General features: G+C 52.8%; 1 protein-coding gene across 1 annotated transcript in view; it reads right to left on the reverse strand.

Moving 5' to 3' along the window:
- LOC130024567 (CAP-Gly domain-containing linker protein 1-like) overlaps window positions 1-18,044 on the reverse strand; it is a 94,500-nt gene that overhangs the window by 57,117 nt on the left and 19,339 nt on the right. Inside the window, 4 exon segments of the mRNA XM_056115282.1 lie at window positions 5,798-5,847; window positions 6,257-6,407; window positions 6,622-6,739; window positions 12,693-12,706. Of these exon segments, the coding sequence (XP_055971257.1) occupies window positions 5,798-5,847; window positions 6,257-6,407; window positions 6,622-6,739; window positions 12,693-12,706 (333 nt within the window).

The following is an 18,044-nucleotide window of genomic DNA, read 5'->3' on the forward strand; positions in this document are numbered from 1 at the left end:
TGCCTGGGGCGGGGGTCCCGCCCACCCGCACCCAGCAGCGCCTCGCTCAGGCCGCGTCCCCGCGTCCCGGGGGTTCCCTGCTCGCCCCCCCCCCCGGGGGCCGGCCCGTGGCTGCGGAGCCGCAGGAGGGGGCGCTGCCCGCGCAGCGGTCCCTGGGGGGCCTCCTGCCGATTACCCGAGCTCCGTAGCGCCAGTTTGGTTGGCGGGGGCCTGAGCAGGGCCGGCAACTCCCGGCGGGCGACCCCCGGCGCCCGTCTCCCAGATGCGGGGCGGACCCCAGCCCCCGGCGCCCAGCGAGGCGCACCCGGAGGCCACGTGACTGTCTTTCCAGGGGGCAGCAGCGGGTGGGCCGCAGGGAGCGCAGGGCGCGCAAGTCCTGGGGCGCGGGCGCGGACCCCCGGCACGGGGGTCTCAGTCCGGAGGCGTCTGTCCCCGGGGCCCGGGCGGCGGGGGCGGCGGCAGGACTGGACGCGGCCTCAGCATCCAGCCCCTCGGGCGGGGGCCCCTGGTGTGAGGCGCCGGGTGCGCGTCCTGCTGCGGCGTCGGGCTCAGGCTTTGGGCTCCGCATCTCCCTCGTGGGGGGGGGGGGGGGGCGCCCGTCTTCACGCGGTCTAGGAGATGGGGGTCAGCGGCGGCCCGGGCGGCCCGCACATGCCGGCAGGGGGCTCTCCCCGCTGCAGCGCCCCCGCCCCAGAATCACCACGCACCCCCACGCCTGCTGGGGGCGCCCTCCACTCCAGGTGGGAAAACCCCCAGCCCACTGAGCCTCCTAGGACCCGCCGGCCACGGACTGCTGGTTGCAGGCCCTGAGGGTCCTCACGGACCCTGGGCCCTCGACTTCCCTTCCTGTGCCAGAAATCAACCCAGAGGGGCTGTGTGTGGGGCATCACCCCCAGCGGCTGCCAGGCACAGCCGCAGTGGCCCCAGGGCCACGGACTGGCCCCACAGAGCAGAAAATCACCAAGATCAGCCCCACGGCCCCTGGGGCACTGCTTACGACTGTCCCACAAAAGGAAGCAACTTAAGAAGTTATCCTTTGGAACAACTGGTAAAAAACAAACCGGAAACACCCCCATAATCATTAAAGAGCAGGAAAACGCTTTGTTGTGTGGAAATACCTCCACGTGTGGTCCTGCTCTGCTTCCATGGCCGCCGCCACTGAGCCATGCATTCACCACTGCAGTGACATACAAACACACACACACACACACACACACACACACACACACACACACGCCATCACAATCCACTCTGCGATAAACAGCTTGGCACACTGGACAGACAGCACTGTCTGGACTCGGCCAGCACTCAGCAGCTGTGACCCAGAGAGAACCCATGCAGTTAGCTGCATCCCCGTCCTTCCAGACCGGGGCTCTATCCCCAGGGCTGTTTCCCCAGCCCCCGGCCAGGGCCACTCCTGAAGGCGCCGGAGTTGCCCCTCTTGCGGCCTGGGATTCCGTATTCTGAAGAAAAGACACGAATCAGACTGTGGGAAACTTCTCAGACTGTATCCCAGCAGGAGCTACTCCCAGCTCAGTGCTCACTGGACGAGGCAGGAGCGTGGATGGAATCGAGTGCTGGCTGTGCGCCTGGCACTAGCCCCGTGAGCTTTCCTAGCCCCCACTCAGATCTGAAATGCTACAGAATCTAATATCCGGGGCCAAAGCCCCCTGACCTCGGACCCAGGCACCCCTCAGAAACGCTCTATTCCTCACGCCTCCCTGGGCGGCCTGAGCAGCGGGGCTGCACACCACAAGGCCCTCCGCACAAGGCCTTCGCCTCGGTTTCCCCGATGGTGTCCTGGCTCGAGCTCACTTTAACCTTGGGCTGAAAGTCAGTGCCTGACATTTTCAAGTATTCGGACTTACACACAAAGGCCGCACCTTCGAAAACAGACACTTTTGAGATTTATTTTACTCAGCTAACCTATTAGTAAATGATGTCGCTTCACTTACTGTTCTGGATGCCATAAATTTCATGTTCCTAGGAAAGCAAACATACAAATGGTGAACAGAACCCCTAAAACTTACCAGCCGACCCAAACTTGGAGTCACTGCAGGCAGCCAGCCTGGGTTGGATTGCTGGCCTCCCACACCGTCCCCAAACACCACCAAGAGTCAATCGTGAGTGCAGAGCCAGGGGTAAGCCTGAGCACTGCCAAGGGTGACCCAAAGAAAACAGACCAACAACAAAAACTCAGGTGTTCTAACACTCCCACTCCCAAGCACAGTAGACTTTAGTGTTGAGTCAGAGAATGCAGGGGTTATGGTACATGCCTGACACATGACTGCCAACTTCGCCCCCTGGCACCACAAGGGTCTCAAGCATTGCCATTTGCATCCCAAGAGAGGCCACTGGATTGGCCTGGGATATCCCTGCCACCACAGCACCAAGCCTCATCGAACTGCTAAGAATCACCACCAGGAGGTGTCCTGGGGCAGTGCTCAGGAGACCCGGGGTCAGGGAGATAGTACAGTGGGTAAGGTGCTTGCTTTGCATTCAGCTGACCCGGGGTTCTATCCCCAGCACCCCATACTGTCCACTGAGCACTGCCAGGAGTGATCCTGAGTGCGAAGCCTGAGCACTGCCTGGCATGAGCCCCTCCAAAAAATAAAAAAACACTTTAGTATAAAAATTTAGATTCCCCAAAGCCAGGTGTATAAATTCAGGCTGAAGTAACCAATCCTGTGTCTGAAAAACTTGGAGCCACATGAAGTAACAATCAGAAGACATGCCGCTCCGTCAAGGAGAAGAGGGGGGTGCACACCCACCCTTGAAAGGTCCACTGAAGGCTCCTATGCTGCCCGAGCCCCTGAGTTGCTTGTGCCCATGTAGCCGAGCAAATGCGGTGCCCGCAGCTCTCCTTGAGATGGGGACTTTTGTGCTTTCCGTTCTAATGTTGGGATGTGTGTAGGGGCTCTCTCTGCCTTTGGAGAAGCCCACGGTCTCTGCTGAAATGTTACTCTCTCTCCGCTCGTCCTCTTCCTAAAGGTCACCAAATAAAATGTTTTTTTTACTTCAAATAAATAAACAAAAGGTCCACAGAAGATAAAACATTTACCACTCATAACAGCGTCAGTGATTCTAAAAACCAGACAGCTCTGCACACCACTTACTCCAGAAGTGGAACATCATATTACTCTTGCTAGAGTCCAGAATGACAGTTTCAAAAAAATAATAATAACCAAAATCTTTTTACCTTTAGAAGTGAGTACTGTGCAATCAAGCCAAATGGTCCTGTGAGATACTCATCTCAAACTATTGCCTGCGGGAGAGAGAAGCATCCCGTTCTTTTAGTAAAAGGGATTTCAATAACGGCCAACAGCAAACAACAGTCATTTGCAAACTCTGGACAAACGAAACTTGCAGTTAGGAATAGCTGACCACACTCCTATTTCGTGGCCTGAAGAAAAACAGCGTCAGGGCAAGGGGTGCTACTGGCCACGGAAGCACATTCACTGTCATCCACAAAGAGTGTGTATGCAGTGTCCTGGGGTCAGACTGGGGTCATGAACCCCATAGGTGATCTGCCAAGGAAACCGTGGAGGAAAAGGCATCTGGAAAAGTGGTTCCCAGGGTAGCATGCCACGACACCCCGCACAGGGGGACAGCGGGGAGTGCCTGGACGTGGGGCTGAGCTCTTCCTGCGGAGAGGGACTCGAGTCGCCCCCGTTTTCCTTCCCAGAGCTGAGCCGCAGGGGCGGGGAGCGCAATGTCCCCTCTCTCTGGGCATCCAGCACTGGGGGGCGCCCCCGGCTCCAGAGGCCGCCGCCCACCCGAGCCCTCAGCTTGCTGCCCCCGCACTTGTCCAGGAACTTGCACAGCAAGTTCAGGTCACCTGCTCTAAAGACAGGTGCACGGCCTTGGCACCATCCAGCCCCGCCACCACGTGACGCCGCGGTCACGTGAAAAGAGTGACATCACGTGAAAAGAGTGACATCGCACCGCCGTCTGAAGCTAGAAGCCACCAGAGTCCCCGGGCCTCTTTCTGGTCTTGCCTTCCACCTCTTGGTTCCACCCTGCCCGGCTCCATCCCACCCTGGGACCGAGGCTCCCGCAAGGTCCCCGCCGTGGCCCGCGAGTCCCCGGGAGCCGAGAACTGGCGTCAGAGACAGCAGCGCTGGTTCTAGGACGTCGGGGCGACCCCTGCCCGAGCAGCCCCTGGACACCGCGGGTGGGGTGCAGAACATTGGTTTTGTTTCTTTGGTTGAAATAAAATAAAGAGAAGGGACCAGAGCGACCGCACAGCGGTTAGGACGTTTGCCTTGCACACGGCCCACCCTGGTTCGATCCCCACCATCCCATAGGGTCCCCCAAGCAACGCCAGGCTTAATTCCTGAGTGCAGAGCCAGGAGTAAGCCCTGAGCATCTCTCGATGTGACCCAAAAGCAAAATAAATAAATAAAAGAAACAAAATGACTAAAGATAAAATTGGTCTTCGTCCCGCTTAACAGTCTCACCTTCAGGGGCTGGGGATAGTACAGGGATTAAGGCATTTGCCTGCAGGCGGGATATGCTTCATATGCTTCAGCCCCTGCAGCCCCCCAAAGAACGCTGATGATTAAGGCTCCGTTTGGACCAGGGAGAGGCGCCAAGCTTCGGAAGCTTCTGGAGCGTGGGAGCTGACTCCCACCACAGCTGCCCGGTGAGGCTTTGCTAGCATCGCTCACCAGCCCACTGCACTGCTGCTCGCTCAAAATTTCAAGATTGACTTAAATTTGATTTTTCTTTTTAAAAATGTTATTTTCTTTTGAAATTTTTTTAATCCTAATGAAATACACAGAGTTGATCATGATTGGATTTCAGTCATATCATGTTCCAACACCTGTCCCTTCGCCAGTGTACATTGCTCACCACCAATGTTCCCAGTCTCCCTACTCCCCCAGGCAGGGAAGGCACCTCTCTCTCCCTCCTCCTTTCTGCAGTGCTCTCTCTCCACTCCCTCTCTCCCTCTTTTCTCTCTCCCCCTGTCTCTGACACATGCCTTTTGGTTTACAATACAGATATTGAAAGATTATTATGTATATCTCTTTACCTACTTTCAACACCCAGTTCCGTCCAAAGTGATTTCCAACCATTTCCAAGCATTATTGCCAGACTGGTCCCTACTCTATCCTAACTACCCTCTGTCCCCGATGCTTGTGGTAGCTTCCAACCATTGACCAGTCCTCCTGGACCCATTTTCCTAGTCTTGGATATCAATCTCATATATATGTGAATATATATATACATATATATATTATGGGCTGGAGCAATAGCACAGCGGGTAGGGCGTTTGCCTTGCATGCAGCCAACATGGCCGACCCGAGTTCAATTCCAACGCCCCTCTCGGAGAGCCCAGCAAGCTACCGAGAGTATCTTGCCCGCACGGCAAAGCCTGGAAAGCTCCCCGTGACATATTCGATATGCCAAACACAGTAACAACAAGTCTCACGATGGAGTCGTTACTGGACCCACTCAAGCAAGTCGATGAACAACGGGAGTTGAAATATTGAATGTAATCAAATAAATTGGTGTGGAAATATTGAATGTAATCAAATAATGTGAACAACCTTATGAAACAACAAAAACAACAACAACAGAACCCAACAAGGGCCAGAGCAATAGCTTAGGTATTTGTTTTGTACCCCACTGACCTGGGTTGATCCCCGGCACCCCACATGGTTCCCCAAGCCTTACCATGAGTGATTCCTGAGTGTAGAGCCAGGGGTAAGCCCTGAGCACCACGGGGTTTGGTCCCCAAACTAACAAGCAAAATAAAACATAACAAGGAAGCAACACAGCAAAGAAATATTACCTGATTCTCCTGGGCCCTTTCGTCCTCATCTGCTTGAGAATCAGAATTACCTTTTAGTTAAAAAACAAAGAGTGAGTGTAGGTCTTTGAAAATGTGCCTTTTGGGGGCAGCAACAGTTCAGCAGGTAAGGGGTTAGATCTCTGGTCCCCTGAATGGTCCCCTGAGCAGGGTGATCCCTGAGCAGAGCCAGCAGTAAATTCTGAGCACCGCAAGGTGTGACCCCCAAACCAAACTGACCCCCATCCCCAAAGTGCCTTTTCGCCTTGTTTTGGGCTCTTATTTTGGCGCCAGTGCTTGCGGACCCAGGGATGCTACCGTGAGCCCGTGCTCCGGGCAGGTGCCCAAGTTCACCCTTCTGTGCAGCCAGCTGGGGGGAGGGGGGTAGGGCAGGGGGGGCTGGTGCCCCCGGAGGTTTGGGGGAGGGCAGAAAGCAGGCAACCCTCAGCGGTAGCATTTTACTTGCAGTGCTCTGGAGCTGCCTTTTGTTCTCTTTGAGTTGAAGCTCCAAGTTTTTGACCTTGAGCTCCAGTTTCACCTTGTCAGATTCCAGGGACTGAACAACTGAATGCAAGGACTTGGCAGAGGCATTTTCTGCCCTGAACAAGGAGACCTGCAACACAGGGGTGTGGCTTAGGCCCACATGGCTGTGACCCCCATGTGGGTGTGGCCTGTGCCAACATGGGAGTGGCTCAAGCCGGAGTGGGCATGGCTCAGGCCAATGTGGGCATGGTTCAGAGTGAGATGAGCTTGGCTCGGCCATGTAGGCGTGGCCCTGGCAGAGATGGGTTTGGCTCGGGTCCAAGTGGGCGGGGCCGGGACTCGACCTCATTCCTCAGCTTCTCCAGCTCTGTGTCCTTCTCCGTGAGCATGGCACTGGTAATACTGATGGATTTCTGCAGGGAAGCGTTCTCTTCATCGGAGTCTCTTATGAACTCGGATTCTCTAAAAGACCAAAGAGTTCACGAATCATGACCATCCTGTTATTCGTGGATTGCCTCGAGCAGGCCCTAGTAACGTCTCCTTCATCCTAGCCCTGAGATTTTTAAGAAAATGCTATTTCAAGGCTCTTTAGTAGAATGAGACCCATCATTGTTACTGGTATTTGGCATATTGGGTATGACACAGGGAGTTTGCCAGACTCTGCCATGTGGGCAGGTTACATTCGGGAGCCTGCTAGTTTGTCAAAGTAGGAATGAGATAATAAGATGTCATAATAAGATGTCACACGGCTGCGAATGCGGCCGCGTGGTTCCGGGAGCTGGTTTTTATAGTCTCTGAGTCTTGGCCGTTGATGGGATTATACGGCGCCAGGGGGCCAGTTGGTGGGTGTGACCCCCGCCTCCCCAGAAAAAAAGAACTAAGAATCAGGGCTGCGGAGATGGCAGGACTTGCACCCAAGTACTGCGTCCCTCAAGTACGCTCAGGAGCAGCCAATATGTCCTCGCCCTGCAGTGAGCCAGGACGGGCCGAGCACCATGGGGTGTGGCCCAAAACAAAACCAAAAGAAGGGGGAAAAAAAGAATCAGGGCAAGGAGATCAAGGTTAGAGCTTACACCCTGTGTGCTGGAAGGCCGAAAAGGACCCATGCTGCGGGCACCCCCGCCCTGGAGCCTGCCGGTCTGAGCCCTAGGTCCCAGGGACTTCTGGGAACTGCCCAGACGTGCTAAAGCTCCAAGCACTGCTGGGAAGAGTTCCAGTATTCCTAGGAATATCTCCAGTGCTACTGGATTAAAGCCCCAGTACTTCTGAGTAAGTCCACCAGTACTGCTGGAAGTAGCCCTGAGCACTGCTGGGTATAGCCCCAAGGACTGCAGGGTGTGGCCCAGCACTGGGCAGGTGCTGTGTCACCTCGAGGGCCTGGGCCCTAATGCCTTCAGGCTGCCAGCCCAGTGCTGCCAGTCCCTGCCCCCGAGTGCCGGGAAGGCTTCTGAACAATCACTTTATTTTTTAAAGTCTTTCTTGGGGGTGGGGGCAAAGGGAGAGGCCCAAATGCCCAGGTGCGTTTGCCTGGCACATGACCCAACCTAAGTTCAATCCTCGGCTTCCCATAGGGTCCCTGAGCTCCACCAAGAGTAATTCCTGAGTGCAGAGCCAGGAGTAAGCCCTGAGCACTGCTGGGTGTGGTCCAAAAAAAGGGTGTTTGCCTTGCAAGCGGCCAACATGGTGACCCGAGTTCGATTCCTCTGCCTCTCGAGAGCCCGGCAAGCTATCGAGAGTATCTCGCCCGCACAGCAAAGCCTGGCTAGCTACCCATGAGGTATCATATTCGATATACCAAACACAGTAACAATTGTCACAGTGGAGATGTTACTGGGCGCGCTGGAGCAAATCGATGAACAGTGACAGTGACAGGGACTGTTGGGGCCACGGCTGACGATGCTCAGGGGCCACTCCTGGCAGACCCAGGGGGACCTTATGGGGTGCCGGGATTCGACCCCGAGTCTTCTGCACGCCAAGCAAGTGCCCTGTCTGCTCTAGTGTCTCTGGCTCCCAGACGCTTCTTTGAAAGAATCAAGAACATGGGGGCAGAGAGGCAGCACAGGGGTCTGCGCCACATGGTCCCCAAGCACTGCTGCAGCTGGGACGGCCCACGCGACTCGCCCACCCAGGCTACAGCAGGGGCTGCAGGCGGGCCCCAGTCCAGAGGGCCCAGGTCACCAAGGTCTCTGTGACCCCCATGCGGAAGCAGAAGAGCCCCCAGCTCTGACCCCAGGGTCCCATGCCCCCTCATCTCCCACCGTCCCGCTAGGGGTGCCGGGGGTGCCCCACCGAGCCAGGGCACAGGCCGCTGAGACTCAGCGCTCCCCGGGGGCTGTACAGACCCCCCCAGACCCCTAGCAGAGCTGGGGCACTGCGCTGCCTCTGCTCCTTCAGAGGGACCCTCCCGGGAAGCTGGGGGCGGGGGGGGGGGGGGGGGGGGACGAGGCCGCCCTGGCGTCATCTCCCCTGCACTGCCAGCTGGCCTTTCGAGGGCATGTTCCCCGCCCCCCACCCCGACTCCTGGGAGCGGTGTCAGGGGGTCCTCGGGTTCCCCTGGCCATCGCCTGGTCCTGCCCAGTGAGGGACCGACCAGCAGCCCCAGCAGGCCGGTGAACGGCTCGCGGCGCCCTCTGCTGGCCGCCGTGCGAACTGCACAGGTGCCGGGCCCTGCCTGGCGCGGGGGTCCCGCCCACCCGCACCCAGCAGCGCCTCGCTCAGGCCCGAGTCCCCGCGTCCCGGGGGTTCCCTGCCCGCCCCTCGGGGGCCGGCCCGTGGCTGCGGAGCCGCAGGAGGGGGCGCTGCCGGCGCAGCGGTCCCTGGGGGGCCTCCGGCCGGATGCCCGAGCTCCGTGGCGCCAGGTTGGTGGGCAGGGGCCGGGGCAGGGCTGGCGACTCCCGGCGGGCGACCCCCAGCGCCCGTCTCCCCGCGCGGGGCGGACCCCAGCCACGTGACCGTCTTTCCTGGGGGCAGCGGCGGGTGGGCCGCGGGGAGCGCAGGGCGCGGACCCCCGGCGCAGGGGTCTGAGTCCGGAGGCGTCTGTCCGCGGGCCGGGCGGCGGCCTCGGCTTCCGGCATCTCGAGCGGAGCGGGGCGGGGCGGGGCGGGTGGGCGGGGGCCCCTGGAGTGTGGCGCAGGGTCCGGGTCCGGGTCTGGTGGCTGCGTCGGGCTCAGTCTTCGGGCTTCTCATCTCCCTCCTTGGGGGCGCCCGGCTCTGCGGGGTCTAGGAGATGGGGGGTCAGCCGCTCCCTGGCGCCCACACATGCGGGCAGGGGGCTGTCCCCGCTGCAGCGCCCCCACCCGAAACTCACCACGCACGCCCACGCCTGCTGGGGGCGCCCTCCACTCCAGGTGGGGAAACTAAGGCTCCAACGTAAGCAGCGAGGCGTGGACGGGCTCGGCTTCTTCTGACCCGGAGGTTTGGGGTTTCTCCTGCATCCCATTCTCCAAGTCGGAGGGGCACGACCTCTGCCCCCCCTCCACCTCCCCCCCCCCCCCCCGCTGGGCACGAACCTCCGGGAACCCCCAGCAAACTGAGTCTCCTTGGACCCGCCGGCCACAGACTGTTGGTCGCAGGCCCTGAGGGTCCTCACGGTCCCTGGGGCCTCGACTTCCCTTCCTGTGCCAGAAATCAACCCAGAGAGAGGCCAGTGCACAACTGCCCTATAACTGATGCTCAACGGTTCCCAGGACTATTGCGGGGGGAGGGGACCAGGCTTTGATGCTTGCAGAAGTTTAGTGAAATTTTACTGACTGTGAGGGAGAAAAAGTTTGCCTTGTGTACATGCCAGAACCCGATTGTCATTGTGTCCATTTGAATTTAAAGAAACAAGTTAATAACTTTGGGAGATGGAGAACAGAAAGAAAAAAAAAGGACTTGTTGCACCCCCACCCCACCACCCAAAAAAAGAATTCTTTTAAACACCTAATCCCAGGTTGAAGTGCTATTTCTTGAATAAATTATTACCAAGCAATGACAACAATTAAAACACACACAAAAGGACGTGTGGGGGGGAGCACAGGGTGGGGACGGACGTTCAGTCAAGACTGGGCAATGCCACAGCCTGGAAAGGACAAGAGAGGGGACAGAAGTATGGCTCCTGGGATGCATATTGGGAGAGAGACAGAGGTGCATGTGAAGTGGGGGATCTCATTAAAGTCTGGGGTCCAGGACAGCAGTGGATGTTCGTGTCCTACTCAGTGTTTCGAATCTGTGTGCCTTGGGGATGGAGGGAATGTGCACCCCTGGGAGAAGCTGGGAGGACCACTGGGTATTCCCTCCAACCCACCTTGCGGCACTGGGTCATGCATGTTTAGATCACATGCTCTGGGCCATAGCACCAGTGATGCGGGCAGGTGACACATTGAATGAGGCATAACTTACAGCAACAAGCCGAGTCTCTCTGGTCCCCGGGTGAGTGGGTGAACGAAGAGCATGTTCCGAGTGTCAGATGCCTCCCAAAACTGACAGGAGGATTCGGAGACTGAGGCCCACGTTAGAAATGGCAGAATGTATGTCTGGTTAGTGAGACCCAAGATATCCGCACACACATTACAGAATTCTCATGGGTTTACGGCAAACGGGAATTCTCACAGAGATGAAAAGAGAAGTGTGTATTTCTCTCAGCGCCTGGCTCACACTTACACTCCAGATCATTAAATAGAAAGCAAAGAATCTGAGACTAACAGAGATCTCCTGAATTCAACACCCAAGGGCTGGAAATACACCGGAAAGGGTGGACTTCTGTGCAGTTAAGCTATTCCATGAGCAACACCTCGCTAGGGAATAGGATCTTGTTTAGGTGGAAATAAGAGCGTTTTAGTGGAAAGGAAATCTCTGATGCGACCCTGTGGGTCAGGAATCTTGACTTTCCTATGGCATGTGTTTGGGGCTGGGCTGGGGTCTACGCTTCACAGACAGGGGAGCTGGGTTGGTCCCCAGCACTGCATGGTCTCTGGAGGCAGGAATGACTGAAGAGCACTGTGTCCCCAAAGCAAAACAAAACAAACTTATTTGGTAACTGATCCCACCATAAGATTATTTTAAGAGTTCCTTGCTCTAAATCTAACACATACTTAGAAAATCTGATTTTAAATGTTTATTCAAAGTGAAGGGGTTTAAGGAGGATGAGCAAAGTCTCCTGCCCCCGCGCCTGGCTGTCCTCGCCGGGACCCCTTGGAGGGGAGCAGGTTGAGTTTCCCTCCCCACCCCGACCAGTGCTCCGGCAGCCGAAGACCTCCACAACCAGCCACCACCATGCTGAGACCACTCTCCACAGGCATGAAGGTACTGGCAGAGGAACAAAGGCATGCGTGTCCTGGGGCTGAGATCTCCAAGCCTGCTCAGATTGGGGCTGAGCATCCTCCACTCAGACCCTCCATATTCCTGTAGGCAGGGGTTACACCCACCAACTGCCCCCCTTGTGCCCTGTAATCCCATCAACGGCCAAGACCCAGAGACTATAAAACCCAGCTCCCGGAAGCATCTTATTATCTCATTCTTTCTTTGGACAAACTGGCAGGCTACCGAATGTAACCTGCCCACACGGCAGAGTCTGGCAAACTCCCCGTGGCTTACGCAATATGCCAAATACCAGTAACAATGATGAGGCTCATTCTGCTAACCCTGAAAGAGCCTTGAATATGGCACTTTTTAAAAAATTCTCAGGGCTAGGACAAAGGAGACATTACCGGGGCCTGTTCGAGGCAATCGACGAACAACAGGATGGTTGTGATCGTGATCGTGAGCAGATTCCGGTTTTTTTTTGGGGGGGGAGGGGGTCATACTGAGAGATCTCAGGGGATCCTCCAGGTTGTGCACTCAGGAATTACTCCTGGCAGTACTTGGGGGACCATATGGGATGCCAAGGATCGAACCCAAGTTGGCCGTGTGCAAGGCAAACGCTCTCCACGCTGGAATGTCGCTCCAGTCCCACATTCCCATTCTTTGGTCAGGACTATCCAACTAGCCTGAGCCATCAGCTCTAAGGCAGGAGGGGAGGGAAGCTTCCTTGGCGTGTTCCTGACACAAGCCTGGAACATTGCACAATCACCTGGCAGCCTTTCCTCGAGTGAGCACGTGTGGCGACCCCTACATGGACACGGCCAAACAGACCCTGGCAGCTGCTCCTGCTGACCAGTCCTCACGGCTAATTCCTTTGGTCTCTTCTCAGCTCTGACTTCTACCGTGCAATCCAGAAGTGGCTGGAGGACATCGGGCCTCTTTACCGATGCCCGAGTCACAAATACGTGGGCGCCTTGAAAGCCACACGCTTTAGATTTGGTGTCATGAGCAACAGCAGAGGGAGGAGAGCCGGAAGGGAGGTGTCCGGGGCCAGAAACCTTTCCCAAGGGATCACACTATCCAGATTCTTTCCTTACGACTTTCATAAGAAATAAATCTGTCATGATGCAAATGCCTTAAAGTGTTACTGGGCAGCCTTTCAAAATGCAAAAAACAAGAACCAAATATTAGAAACTAAAAAAATATATGAAATTTATTATAACGTGGATAGAGTTTCTTTAGTCTTTCCATCAAAGACACACAGATAGAGCAAAGGAAGCAGGAGTGGGAGGAAAAAGAGAGGGTGAGGTGAGCACGGCAGCGCGTGAGCGCAGAGACAGCCAGACATCAGCACCCACAGTGAGCTCAGGACCGCGGAGGCTGCCTCCGGGCCCCGCAGAGTTCCTGACCAAAGCCCGCGCCTGACATTCTGGTTCTGGTATCTGTCCTTGGCCGTCAGGGAAGTGGGGTACGCCGAACAGGACCACCCCGCCCCCGTCTGCTCTGGGCTTTAGCAGTGGTCGGAGCAGGGCAGGACTGGCCCTGCCTTCCGCAGCTGGACCTGATTTCTTTTTATTTATTTATTTTTTAAATTTTATTTATTTATTTTTATTGAATCACCATGAGAAACTTACAATCTTTCATGTTTGGGCTACAATCACAAAATGATCAAACACCCATCCTTCCACCAGTGCACATTCCCACCACCAATCTCCCAGGTATACCGCCCCCCTTCTACACCCTCCCCCTGCCTCCATGGCAGACAATATTCCCCATACTCTCTCTCTAGTTTTGGACATTATGGTTTGCAATACAGACACTGAGAGGTCATAATGTTTGGTCCATTATCTACTTTCATCACAAATCTCCCATCCCGACAGATCTGGACCTGTTTTCAACCTGTCTGAAAACCTAACTTGGAGACAAGCTCCCAAAAGAAACGCTGACTTTCACAAAGTGCAGAGACACACGTTTGGCACACATCGCGTGCAGCTACGCTGGAGATAACTACAGTCTGGGGAAAACCCACAGAAAACCCAGGGGCTGGGTGAGTGTAGGCGACGTCCTCTCTCAGAGGCAGCAGTTCTGCGCCTCTATGTGGGAGCCCAGGATGGAGAGAGCCTCCGCCATCAGGACTGCACGCCAACAAGGCCCTTGGGGGCAGGCAGCGGTTTCTGCATGAACCCAGGGAAACTGGACCTAAACCCTTCTAGGCTTTCAACCTGAGAGCAGAGCAAATTCCTTTTAGCACTTTATGTACCATCACACTCAGACCTACATCTGAATCCTTTACAATCTCTACCTGCCGATGAAGATCCTGGGATTAGCTACAATTGAGTTGTCTTCAGATTTCTGAATCAGACACAGCTTGCCATGATTAACGAGAAGAAACAGTCCAATACAAGCATTCCTCAGGAAGGAGGAGCGAGCACACATAAGTAACCTAACCTCACAGCTTAAGAGCTTGGAGAAGGACCAAAAAAAGGAGCACAACCCGAACAGGAGAAAGGAAATAATAAAACTCAGGAGAAAGGAAATAATAAACAGGAGAAAGGAAATAATAAAACTCAGAGCAGAGATTAACGAGATGGAAACCCAAAGAACAATCCGAAAGATCAATGAAACCAAAAGCTGGTTCTTCGAGAAAATTAACAAGATCGATAAGCCTCTAGCAAAACTCACAAAGAAAGGGAGAGAGAAAACCCTAATAAACCAAATCAGAAATGAAAAGGGGGTCATTACAACAGAAACCACAGAAATTCAGAGGATCCTCAGGGAGTACTTTGAGAAGCTTTATGCCACGGAACATCAAAACCTCGAGGAAATGGATAAATTCCTAGAGTCCTACAGACTCCCAAGGCTGAACCAAGAAGACCTGGAATACCTGAACAGACCTATCACCATCAAGGAAATTGAAATGGTAATAAAAAGTCTCCCCAAGCACAAAAGTCCTGGCCCGGATGGATTCACTAGTGAATTCTTCCAAATCTTTAAAGAGGACTTACTCCCGATGCTCTTTAAGCTTTTCCACGAAATTGAAATATCAAAAACACTTCCGAACAGTTTCTACGAAGCAAATATCACACTGATACCAAAAGCAGACAGAGATACCACAAAGAAAGAGAATTACAGGCCGATATCCCTGATGAACACAGATGCAAAGATCCTCAACAAACTACTAGCAAATAGAATCCAACTACTCATCAAAAAGATCATACACCATGACCAAGTAGGATTCATCCCAGGGATGCAAGGATGGTTTAACATTCGGAAATCAATCAACATAATCCACCATATCAACAAAAGAAAAGATAAAAAGCATATGATCATATCAATAGATGCAGAGAAAGCATTTGATAAGATCCAGCACCCCTTTATGATGAAAACCCTAGCCAAAATGGGTATAGAGGGGACCTTCCTCAACATAATTAAAGCCATCTACCACAAGCCTACAGCAAGCATCATCCTCAATGGGGAAAAACTGAGAGCCTTCCCTCTAAGATCAGGGACGAGACAGGGATGCCCACTCTCTCCACTGCTGTTCAATATAGTACTGGAAGTACTTGCAATAGCGATTAGGCAGGAAAAAGATATTAAGGGCATTCAGGTAGGAAAGGAAGAAATCAAGCTCTCACTATTCGCAGATGATATGATACTCTACTTAGAGAACCCAATAACTTCCACCAAAAAACTCCTAGAAACAATAGACTCGTATAGTAAAGTTGCAGGTTATAAAATCAATACCCAAAAGTACATGGCTTTCCTATACGCAAACAGTGAGAGAGAAGAAAGCAACATGAAAAAAACAATCCCATTCACAATTGTGCCCCAGAAAATCAAGTACCTAGGAATCAGCTTAACTAAGGAAGTAAAGGACCTGTACAAAGAAAACTACAAAACGCTACTTCAGGAAATAAAAGAGGACATGAGGAAATGGAAAGATATCCCCTGCTCATGGGTCGGGAGACTTAACATTGTCAAAATGGCAATACTACCGAAAGCATTGTATAAATTCAATGCAATCCCTATAAGGATACCCATGACATTCTTCAAAGAAATGGAGCAAACACTCTTGAAATTTATATGGAACAATAAGCCCCCACGAATAGCTAAAGCAATTCTTGGGAAAAAGAAAATGGGAGGAATCAACCTCCCGAACTTCAAACTGTACTACAAAGCAGTAATAATTAAAACAGCATGGTACTGGAACAAAGGCAGAACTGCAGACCAATGGAACAGGGTTGAATACACTGACATCTCTCCTCAATCATATGCTCATCTAATCTTTGATAAAGGTGCAAGTAATGTGAAGTGGAGTAAGGAAAGCCTCTTTAATAAATTGTGTTGGCATCACTGGACGGCTACATGCAAAAAAATAGGATCAGAACTCTGCCTAACACCATGTAAAAAAGTAAGATCAAAATGGATTAAAGACCTCAACATCAGACCAGAAACCATAAGGTACATTGAAGATAAAGTTGGCAAAACCCTCCATGACATTGAAGCTAATGGTATCTTCAAAGATGCCACGCCACTGGCCGAGCAAGTGAAAACAGAGATAGATAAATGGGACTATCTTAAACTAAGAAGCTTCTGCACCTCCAAAGAAACAGTGACCAAAATACAAAGACAGTCTACAGAATGGGAAAGGATATTCACCGAATACACATCTGACAAGGGGTTGATATCCAGGATATACAGAATACTGGTTAAACTCCACAAGAAGAAAACATCCAACCCCATCCAAAAATGGGGCAATGAAATGAACAGAAACTTTCTCAAAGAAGAAATCCGAATGGCAAAAAAGCACATGAGAAAATGCTCTATATCATTAATCATCAGGGAGATGCAGATCAAAACCACAATGAGATACCATCTCACACCTCAGAGACTGGCCCACATCCAAAAGAACAAAAGCAACCGATGCTGGCGTGGATGTGGCGAGAAAGGGACAATCCTTCACTGTTGGTGGGAATGTCCACTGGTTCAGCCCTTCTGGAAAACAGTATGGACGATTCTCAAAAAATTAGAAATTGAGCTCCCATTTGACCCAGCAATACCACTCCTGGGAATATATCCCAGAGAGGCAAAAATGTATAGTCAAAGTGACATCTGCACTTGTTTGTTCATTGCAGCACTCTTTACAATAGCCAGAAACTGGAAGAAACCTGAATGCCCAAGAACAGATGACTGGTTAAAGAAACTTTGGTACATCTACACAATGGAGTACTATGTAGCTCTTAGAAAAGATGAAGTCATGAAATTTACATACAAGTGGTACAATATGGAAAGTATCATGCTAAGCGAAATGAGTCAGAAAGAGAGGGATAGACATAGAAAGATTGCATTCATCTGGGGGATATAAAGTAACAAAGTATGAGATTAATACCCAAGAATAGCTGAGATCAGCACCAGGAGGATTACTCCATAACTTAGAGGCCAGCCAGGTATCCTAGAGGAAAGGGCAGTTCAGATAGAGAAGGGAGCACCAAATAAAGTATGTTTGGAGGATCCTCCCAGGAGGGGAGATGCATGTCGAAAGTAGACTATGGACTGAACATGTTTGCCACTCAATGCCTCTTTTGCAGACCACAACACCCAAAAGGAGAGAGAGAACACAGGGGATTGCCCTGCCACAGAGACAGGGGGGATGGGGGGATTGGGGTGGGAGGGATATTATCCATGGTGGTGGAAAATGGGCACTGGTAGAGGGATGGGTATCTGATCATTGTATAATTGAAACCAAAGCACAAAAAATTGTAAATCTACAACTTTAAAAAAAATAAAATAAAATAAAGGGGAAAAAAATTTTAATACTTTTAAAATTTTTTACTCCCACAAAAAAAAAATAAAGTCATCATTTGTTCCTTAGATTCACTGAAAGTTTTTTTCCTCCTTCGGGGTGGATGGGTGCACACCTGGCCATGCTCAGGGTTTACCATGGCTCTGGGCTCAGGGTACCACATGGGGTGCCAGGGATTGAACCCAGCTCAGCTGTGTACAAGACAAGATAGTACCAGTTCTACGACTTCCCCAGCCCCTGAAAGAATGACTTTCCATGGACGGCTGCATAAACATTCCTGGGACATAGGGGGAGACGGGGAACAGAGGTGATGAGACAGCAGAGGGAAATGGACAAGTGGTTAAATGGGTCATTTATTTTTTAAAATTTATTTATGTATTTATTTTTGCCGGGGGTCACGCCCGGCGATGCACAGGGTTACTCCTGGCTCTGCACTCAGGAATTACTCCTGGTGTTGCTCAGGAGACCATATGGGATGCTGGGAATCGAACCCGGGTCGGCCGCGTGCAAGGCCCTACCCTGCTGTGCTACCGCTCCAGCACTAAGTTGCATGCCAAGATGAGTGTCTTAAAAAACAAAACCAAAATGAAACAAAAAACTGCTTCCCGTTCTGATGGATGGTTCCTCCTCAAGCCAGGGGCGCCAGCCTTGATTCTGGGGGGCTGTGCGTTGTGGGGAGCGCGG

This window comes from Sorex fumeus, unplaced genomic scaffold, assembly GCF_029834395.1.
Source record: "Sorex fumeus unplaced genomic scaffold, SorFum_2.1 ptg000029l, whole genome shotgun sequence".
NCBI lineage: Eukaryota > Metazoa > Chordata > Mammalia > Eulipotyphla > Soricidae > Sorex > Sorex fumeus.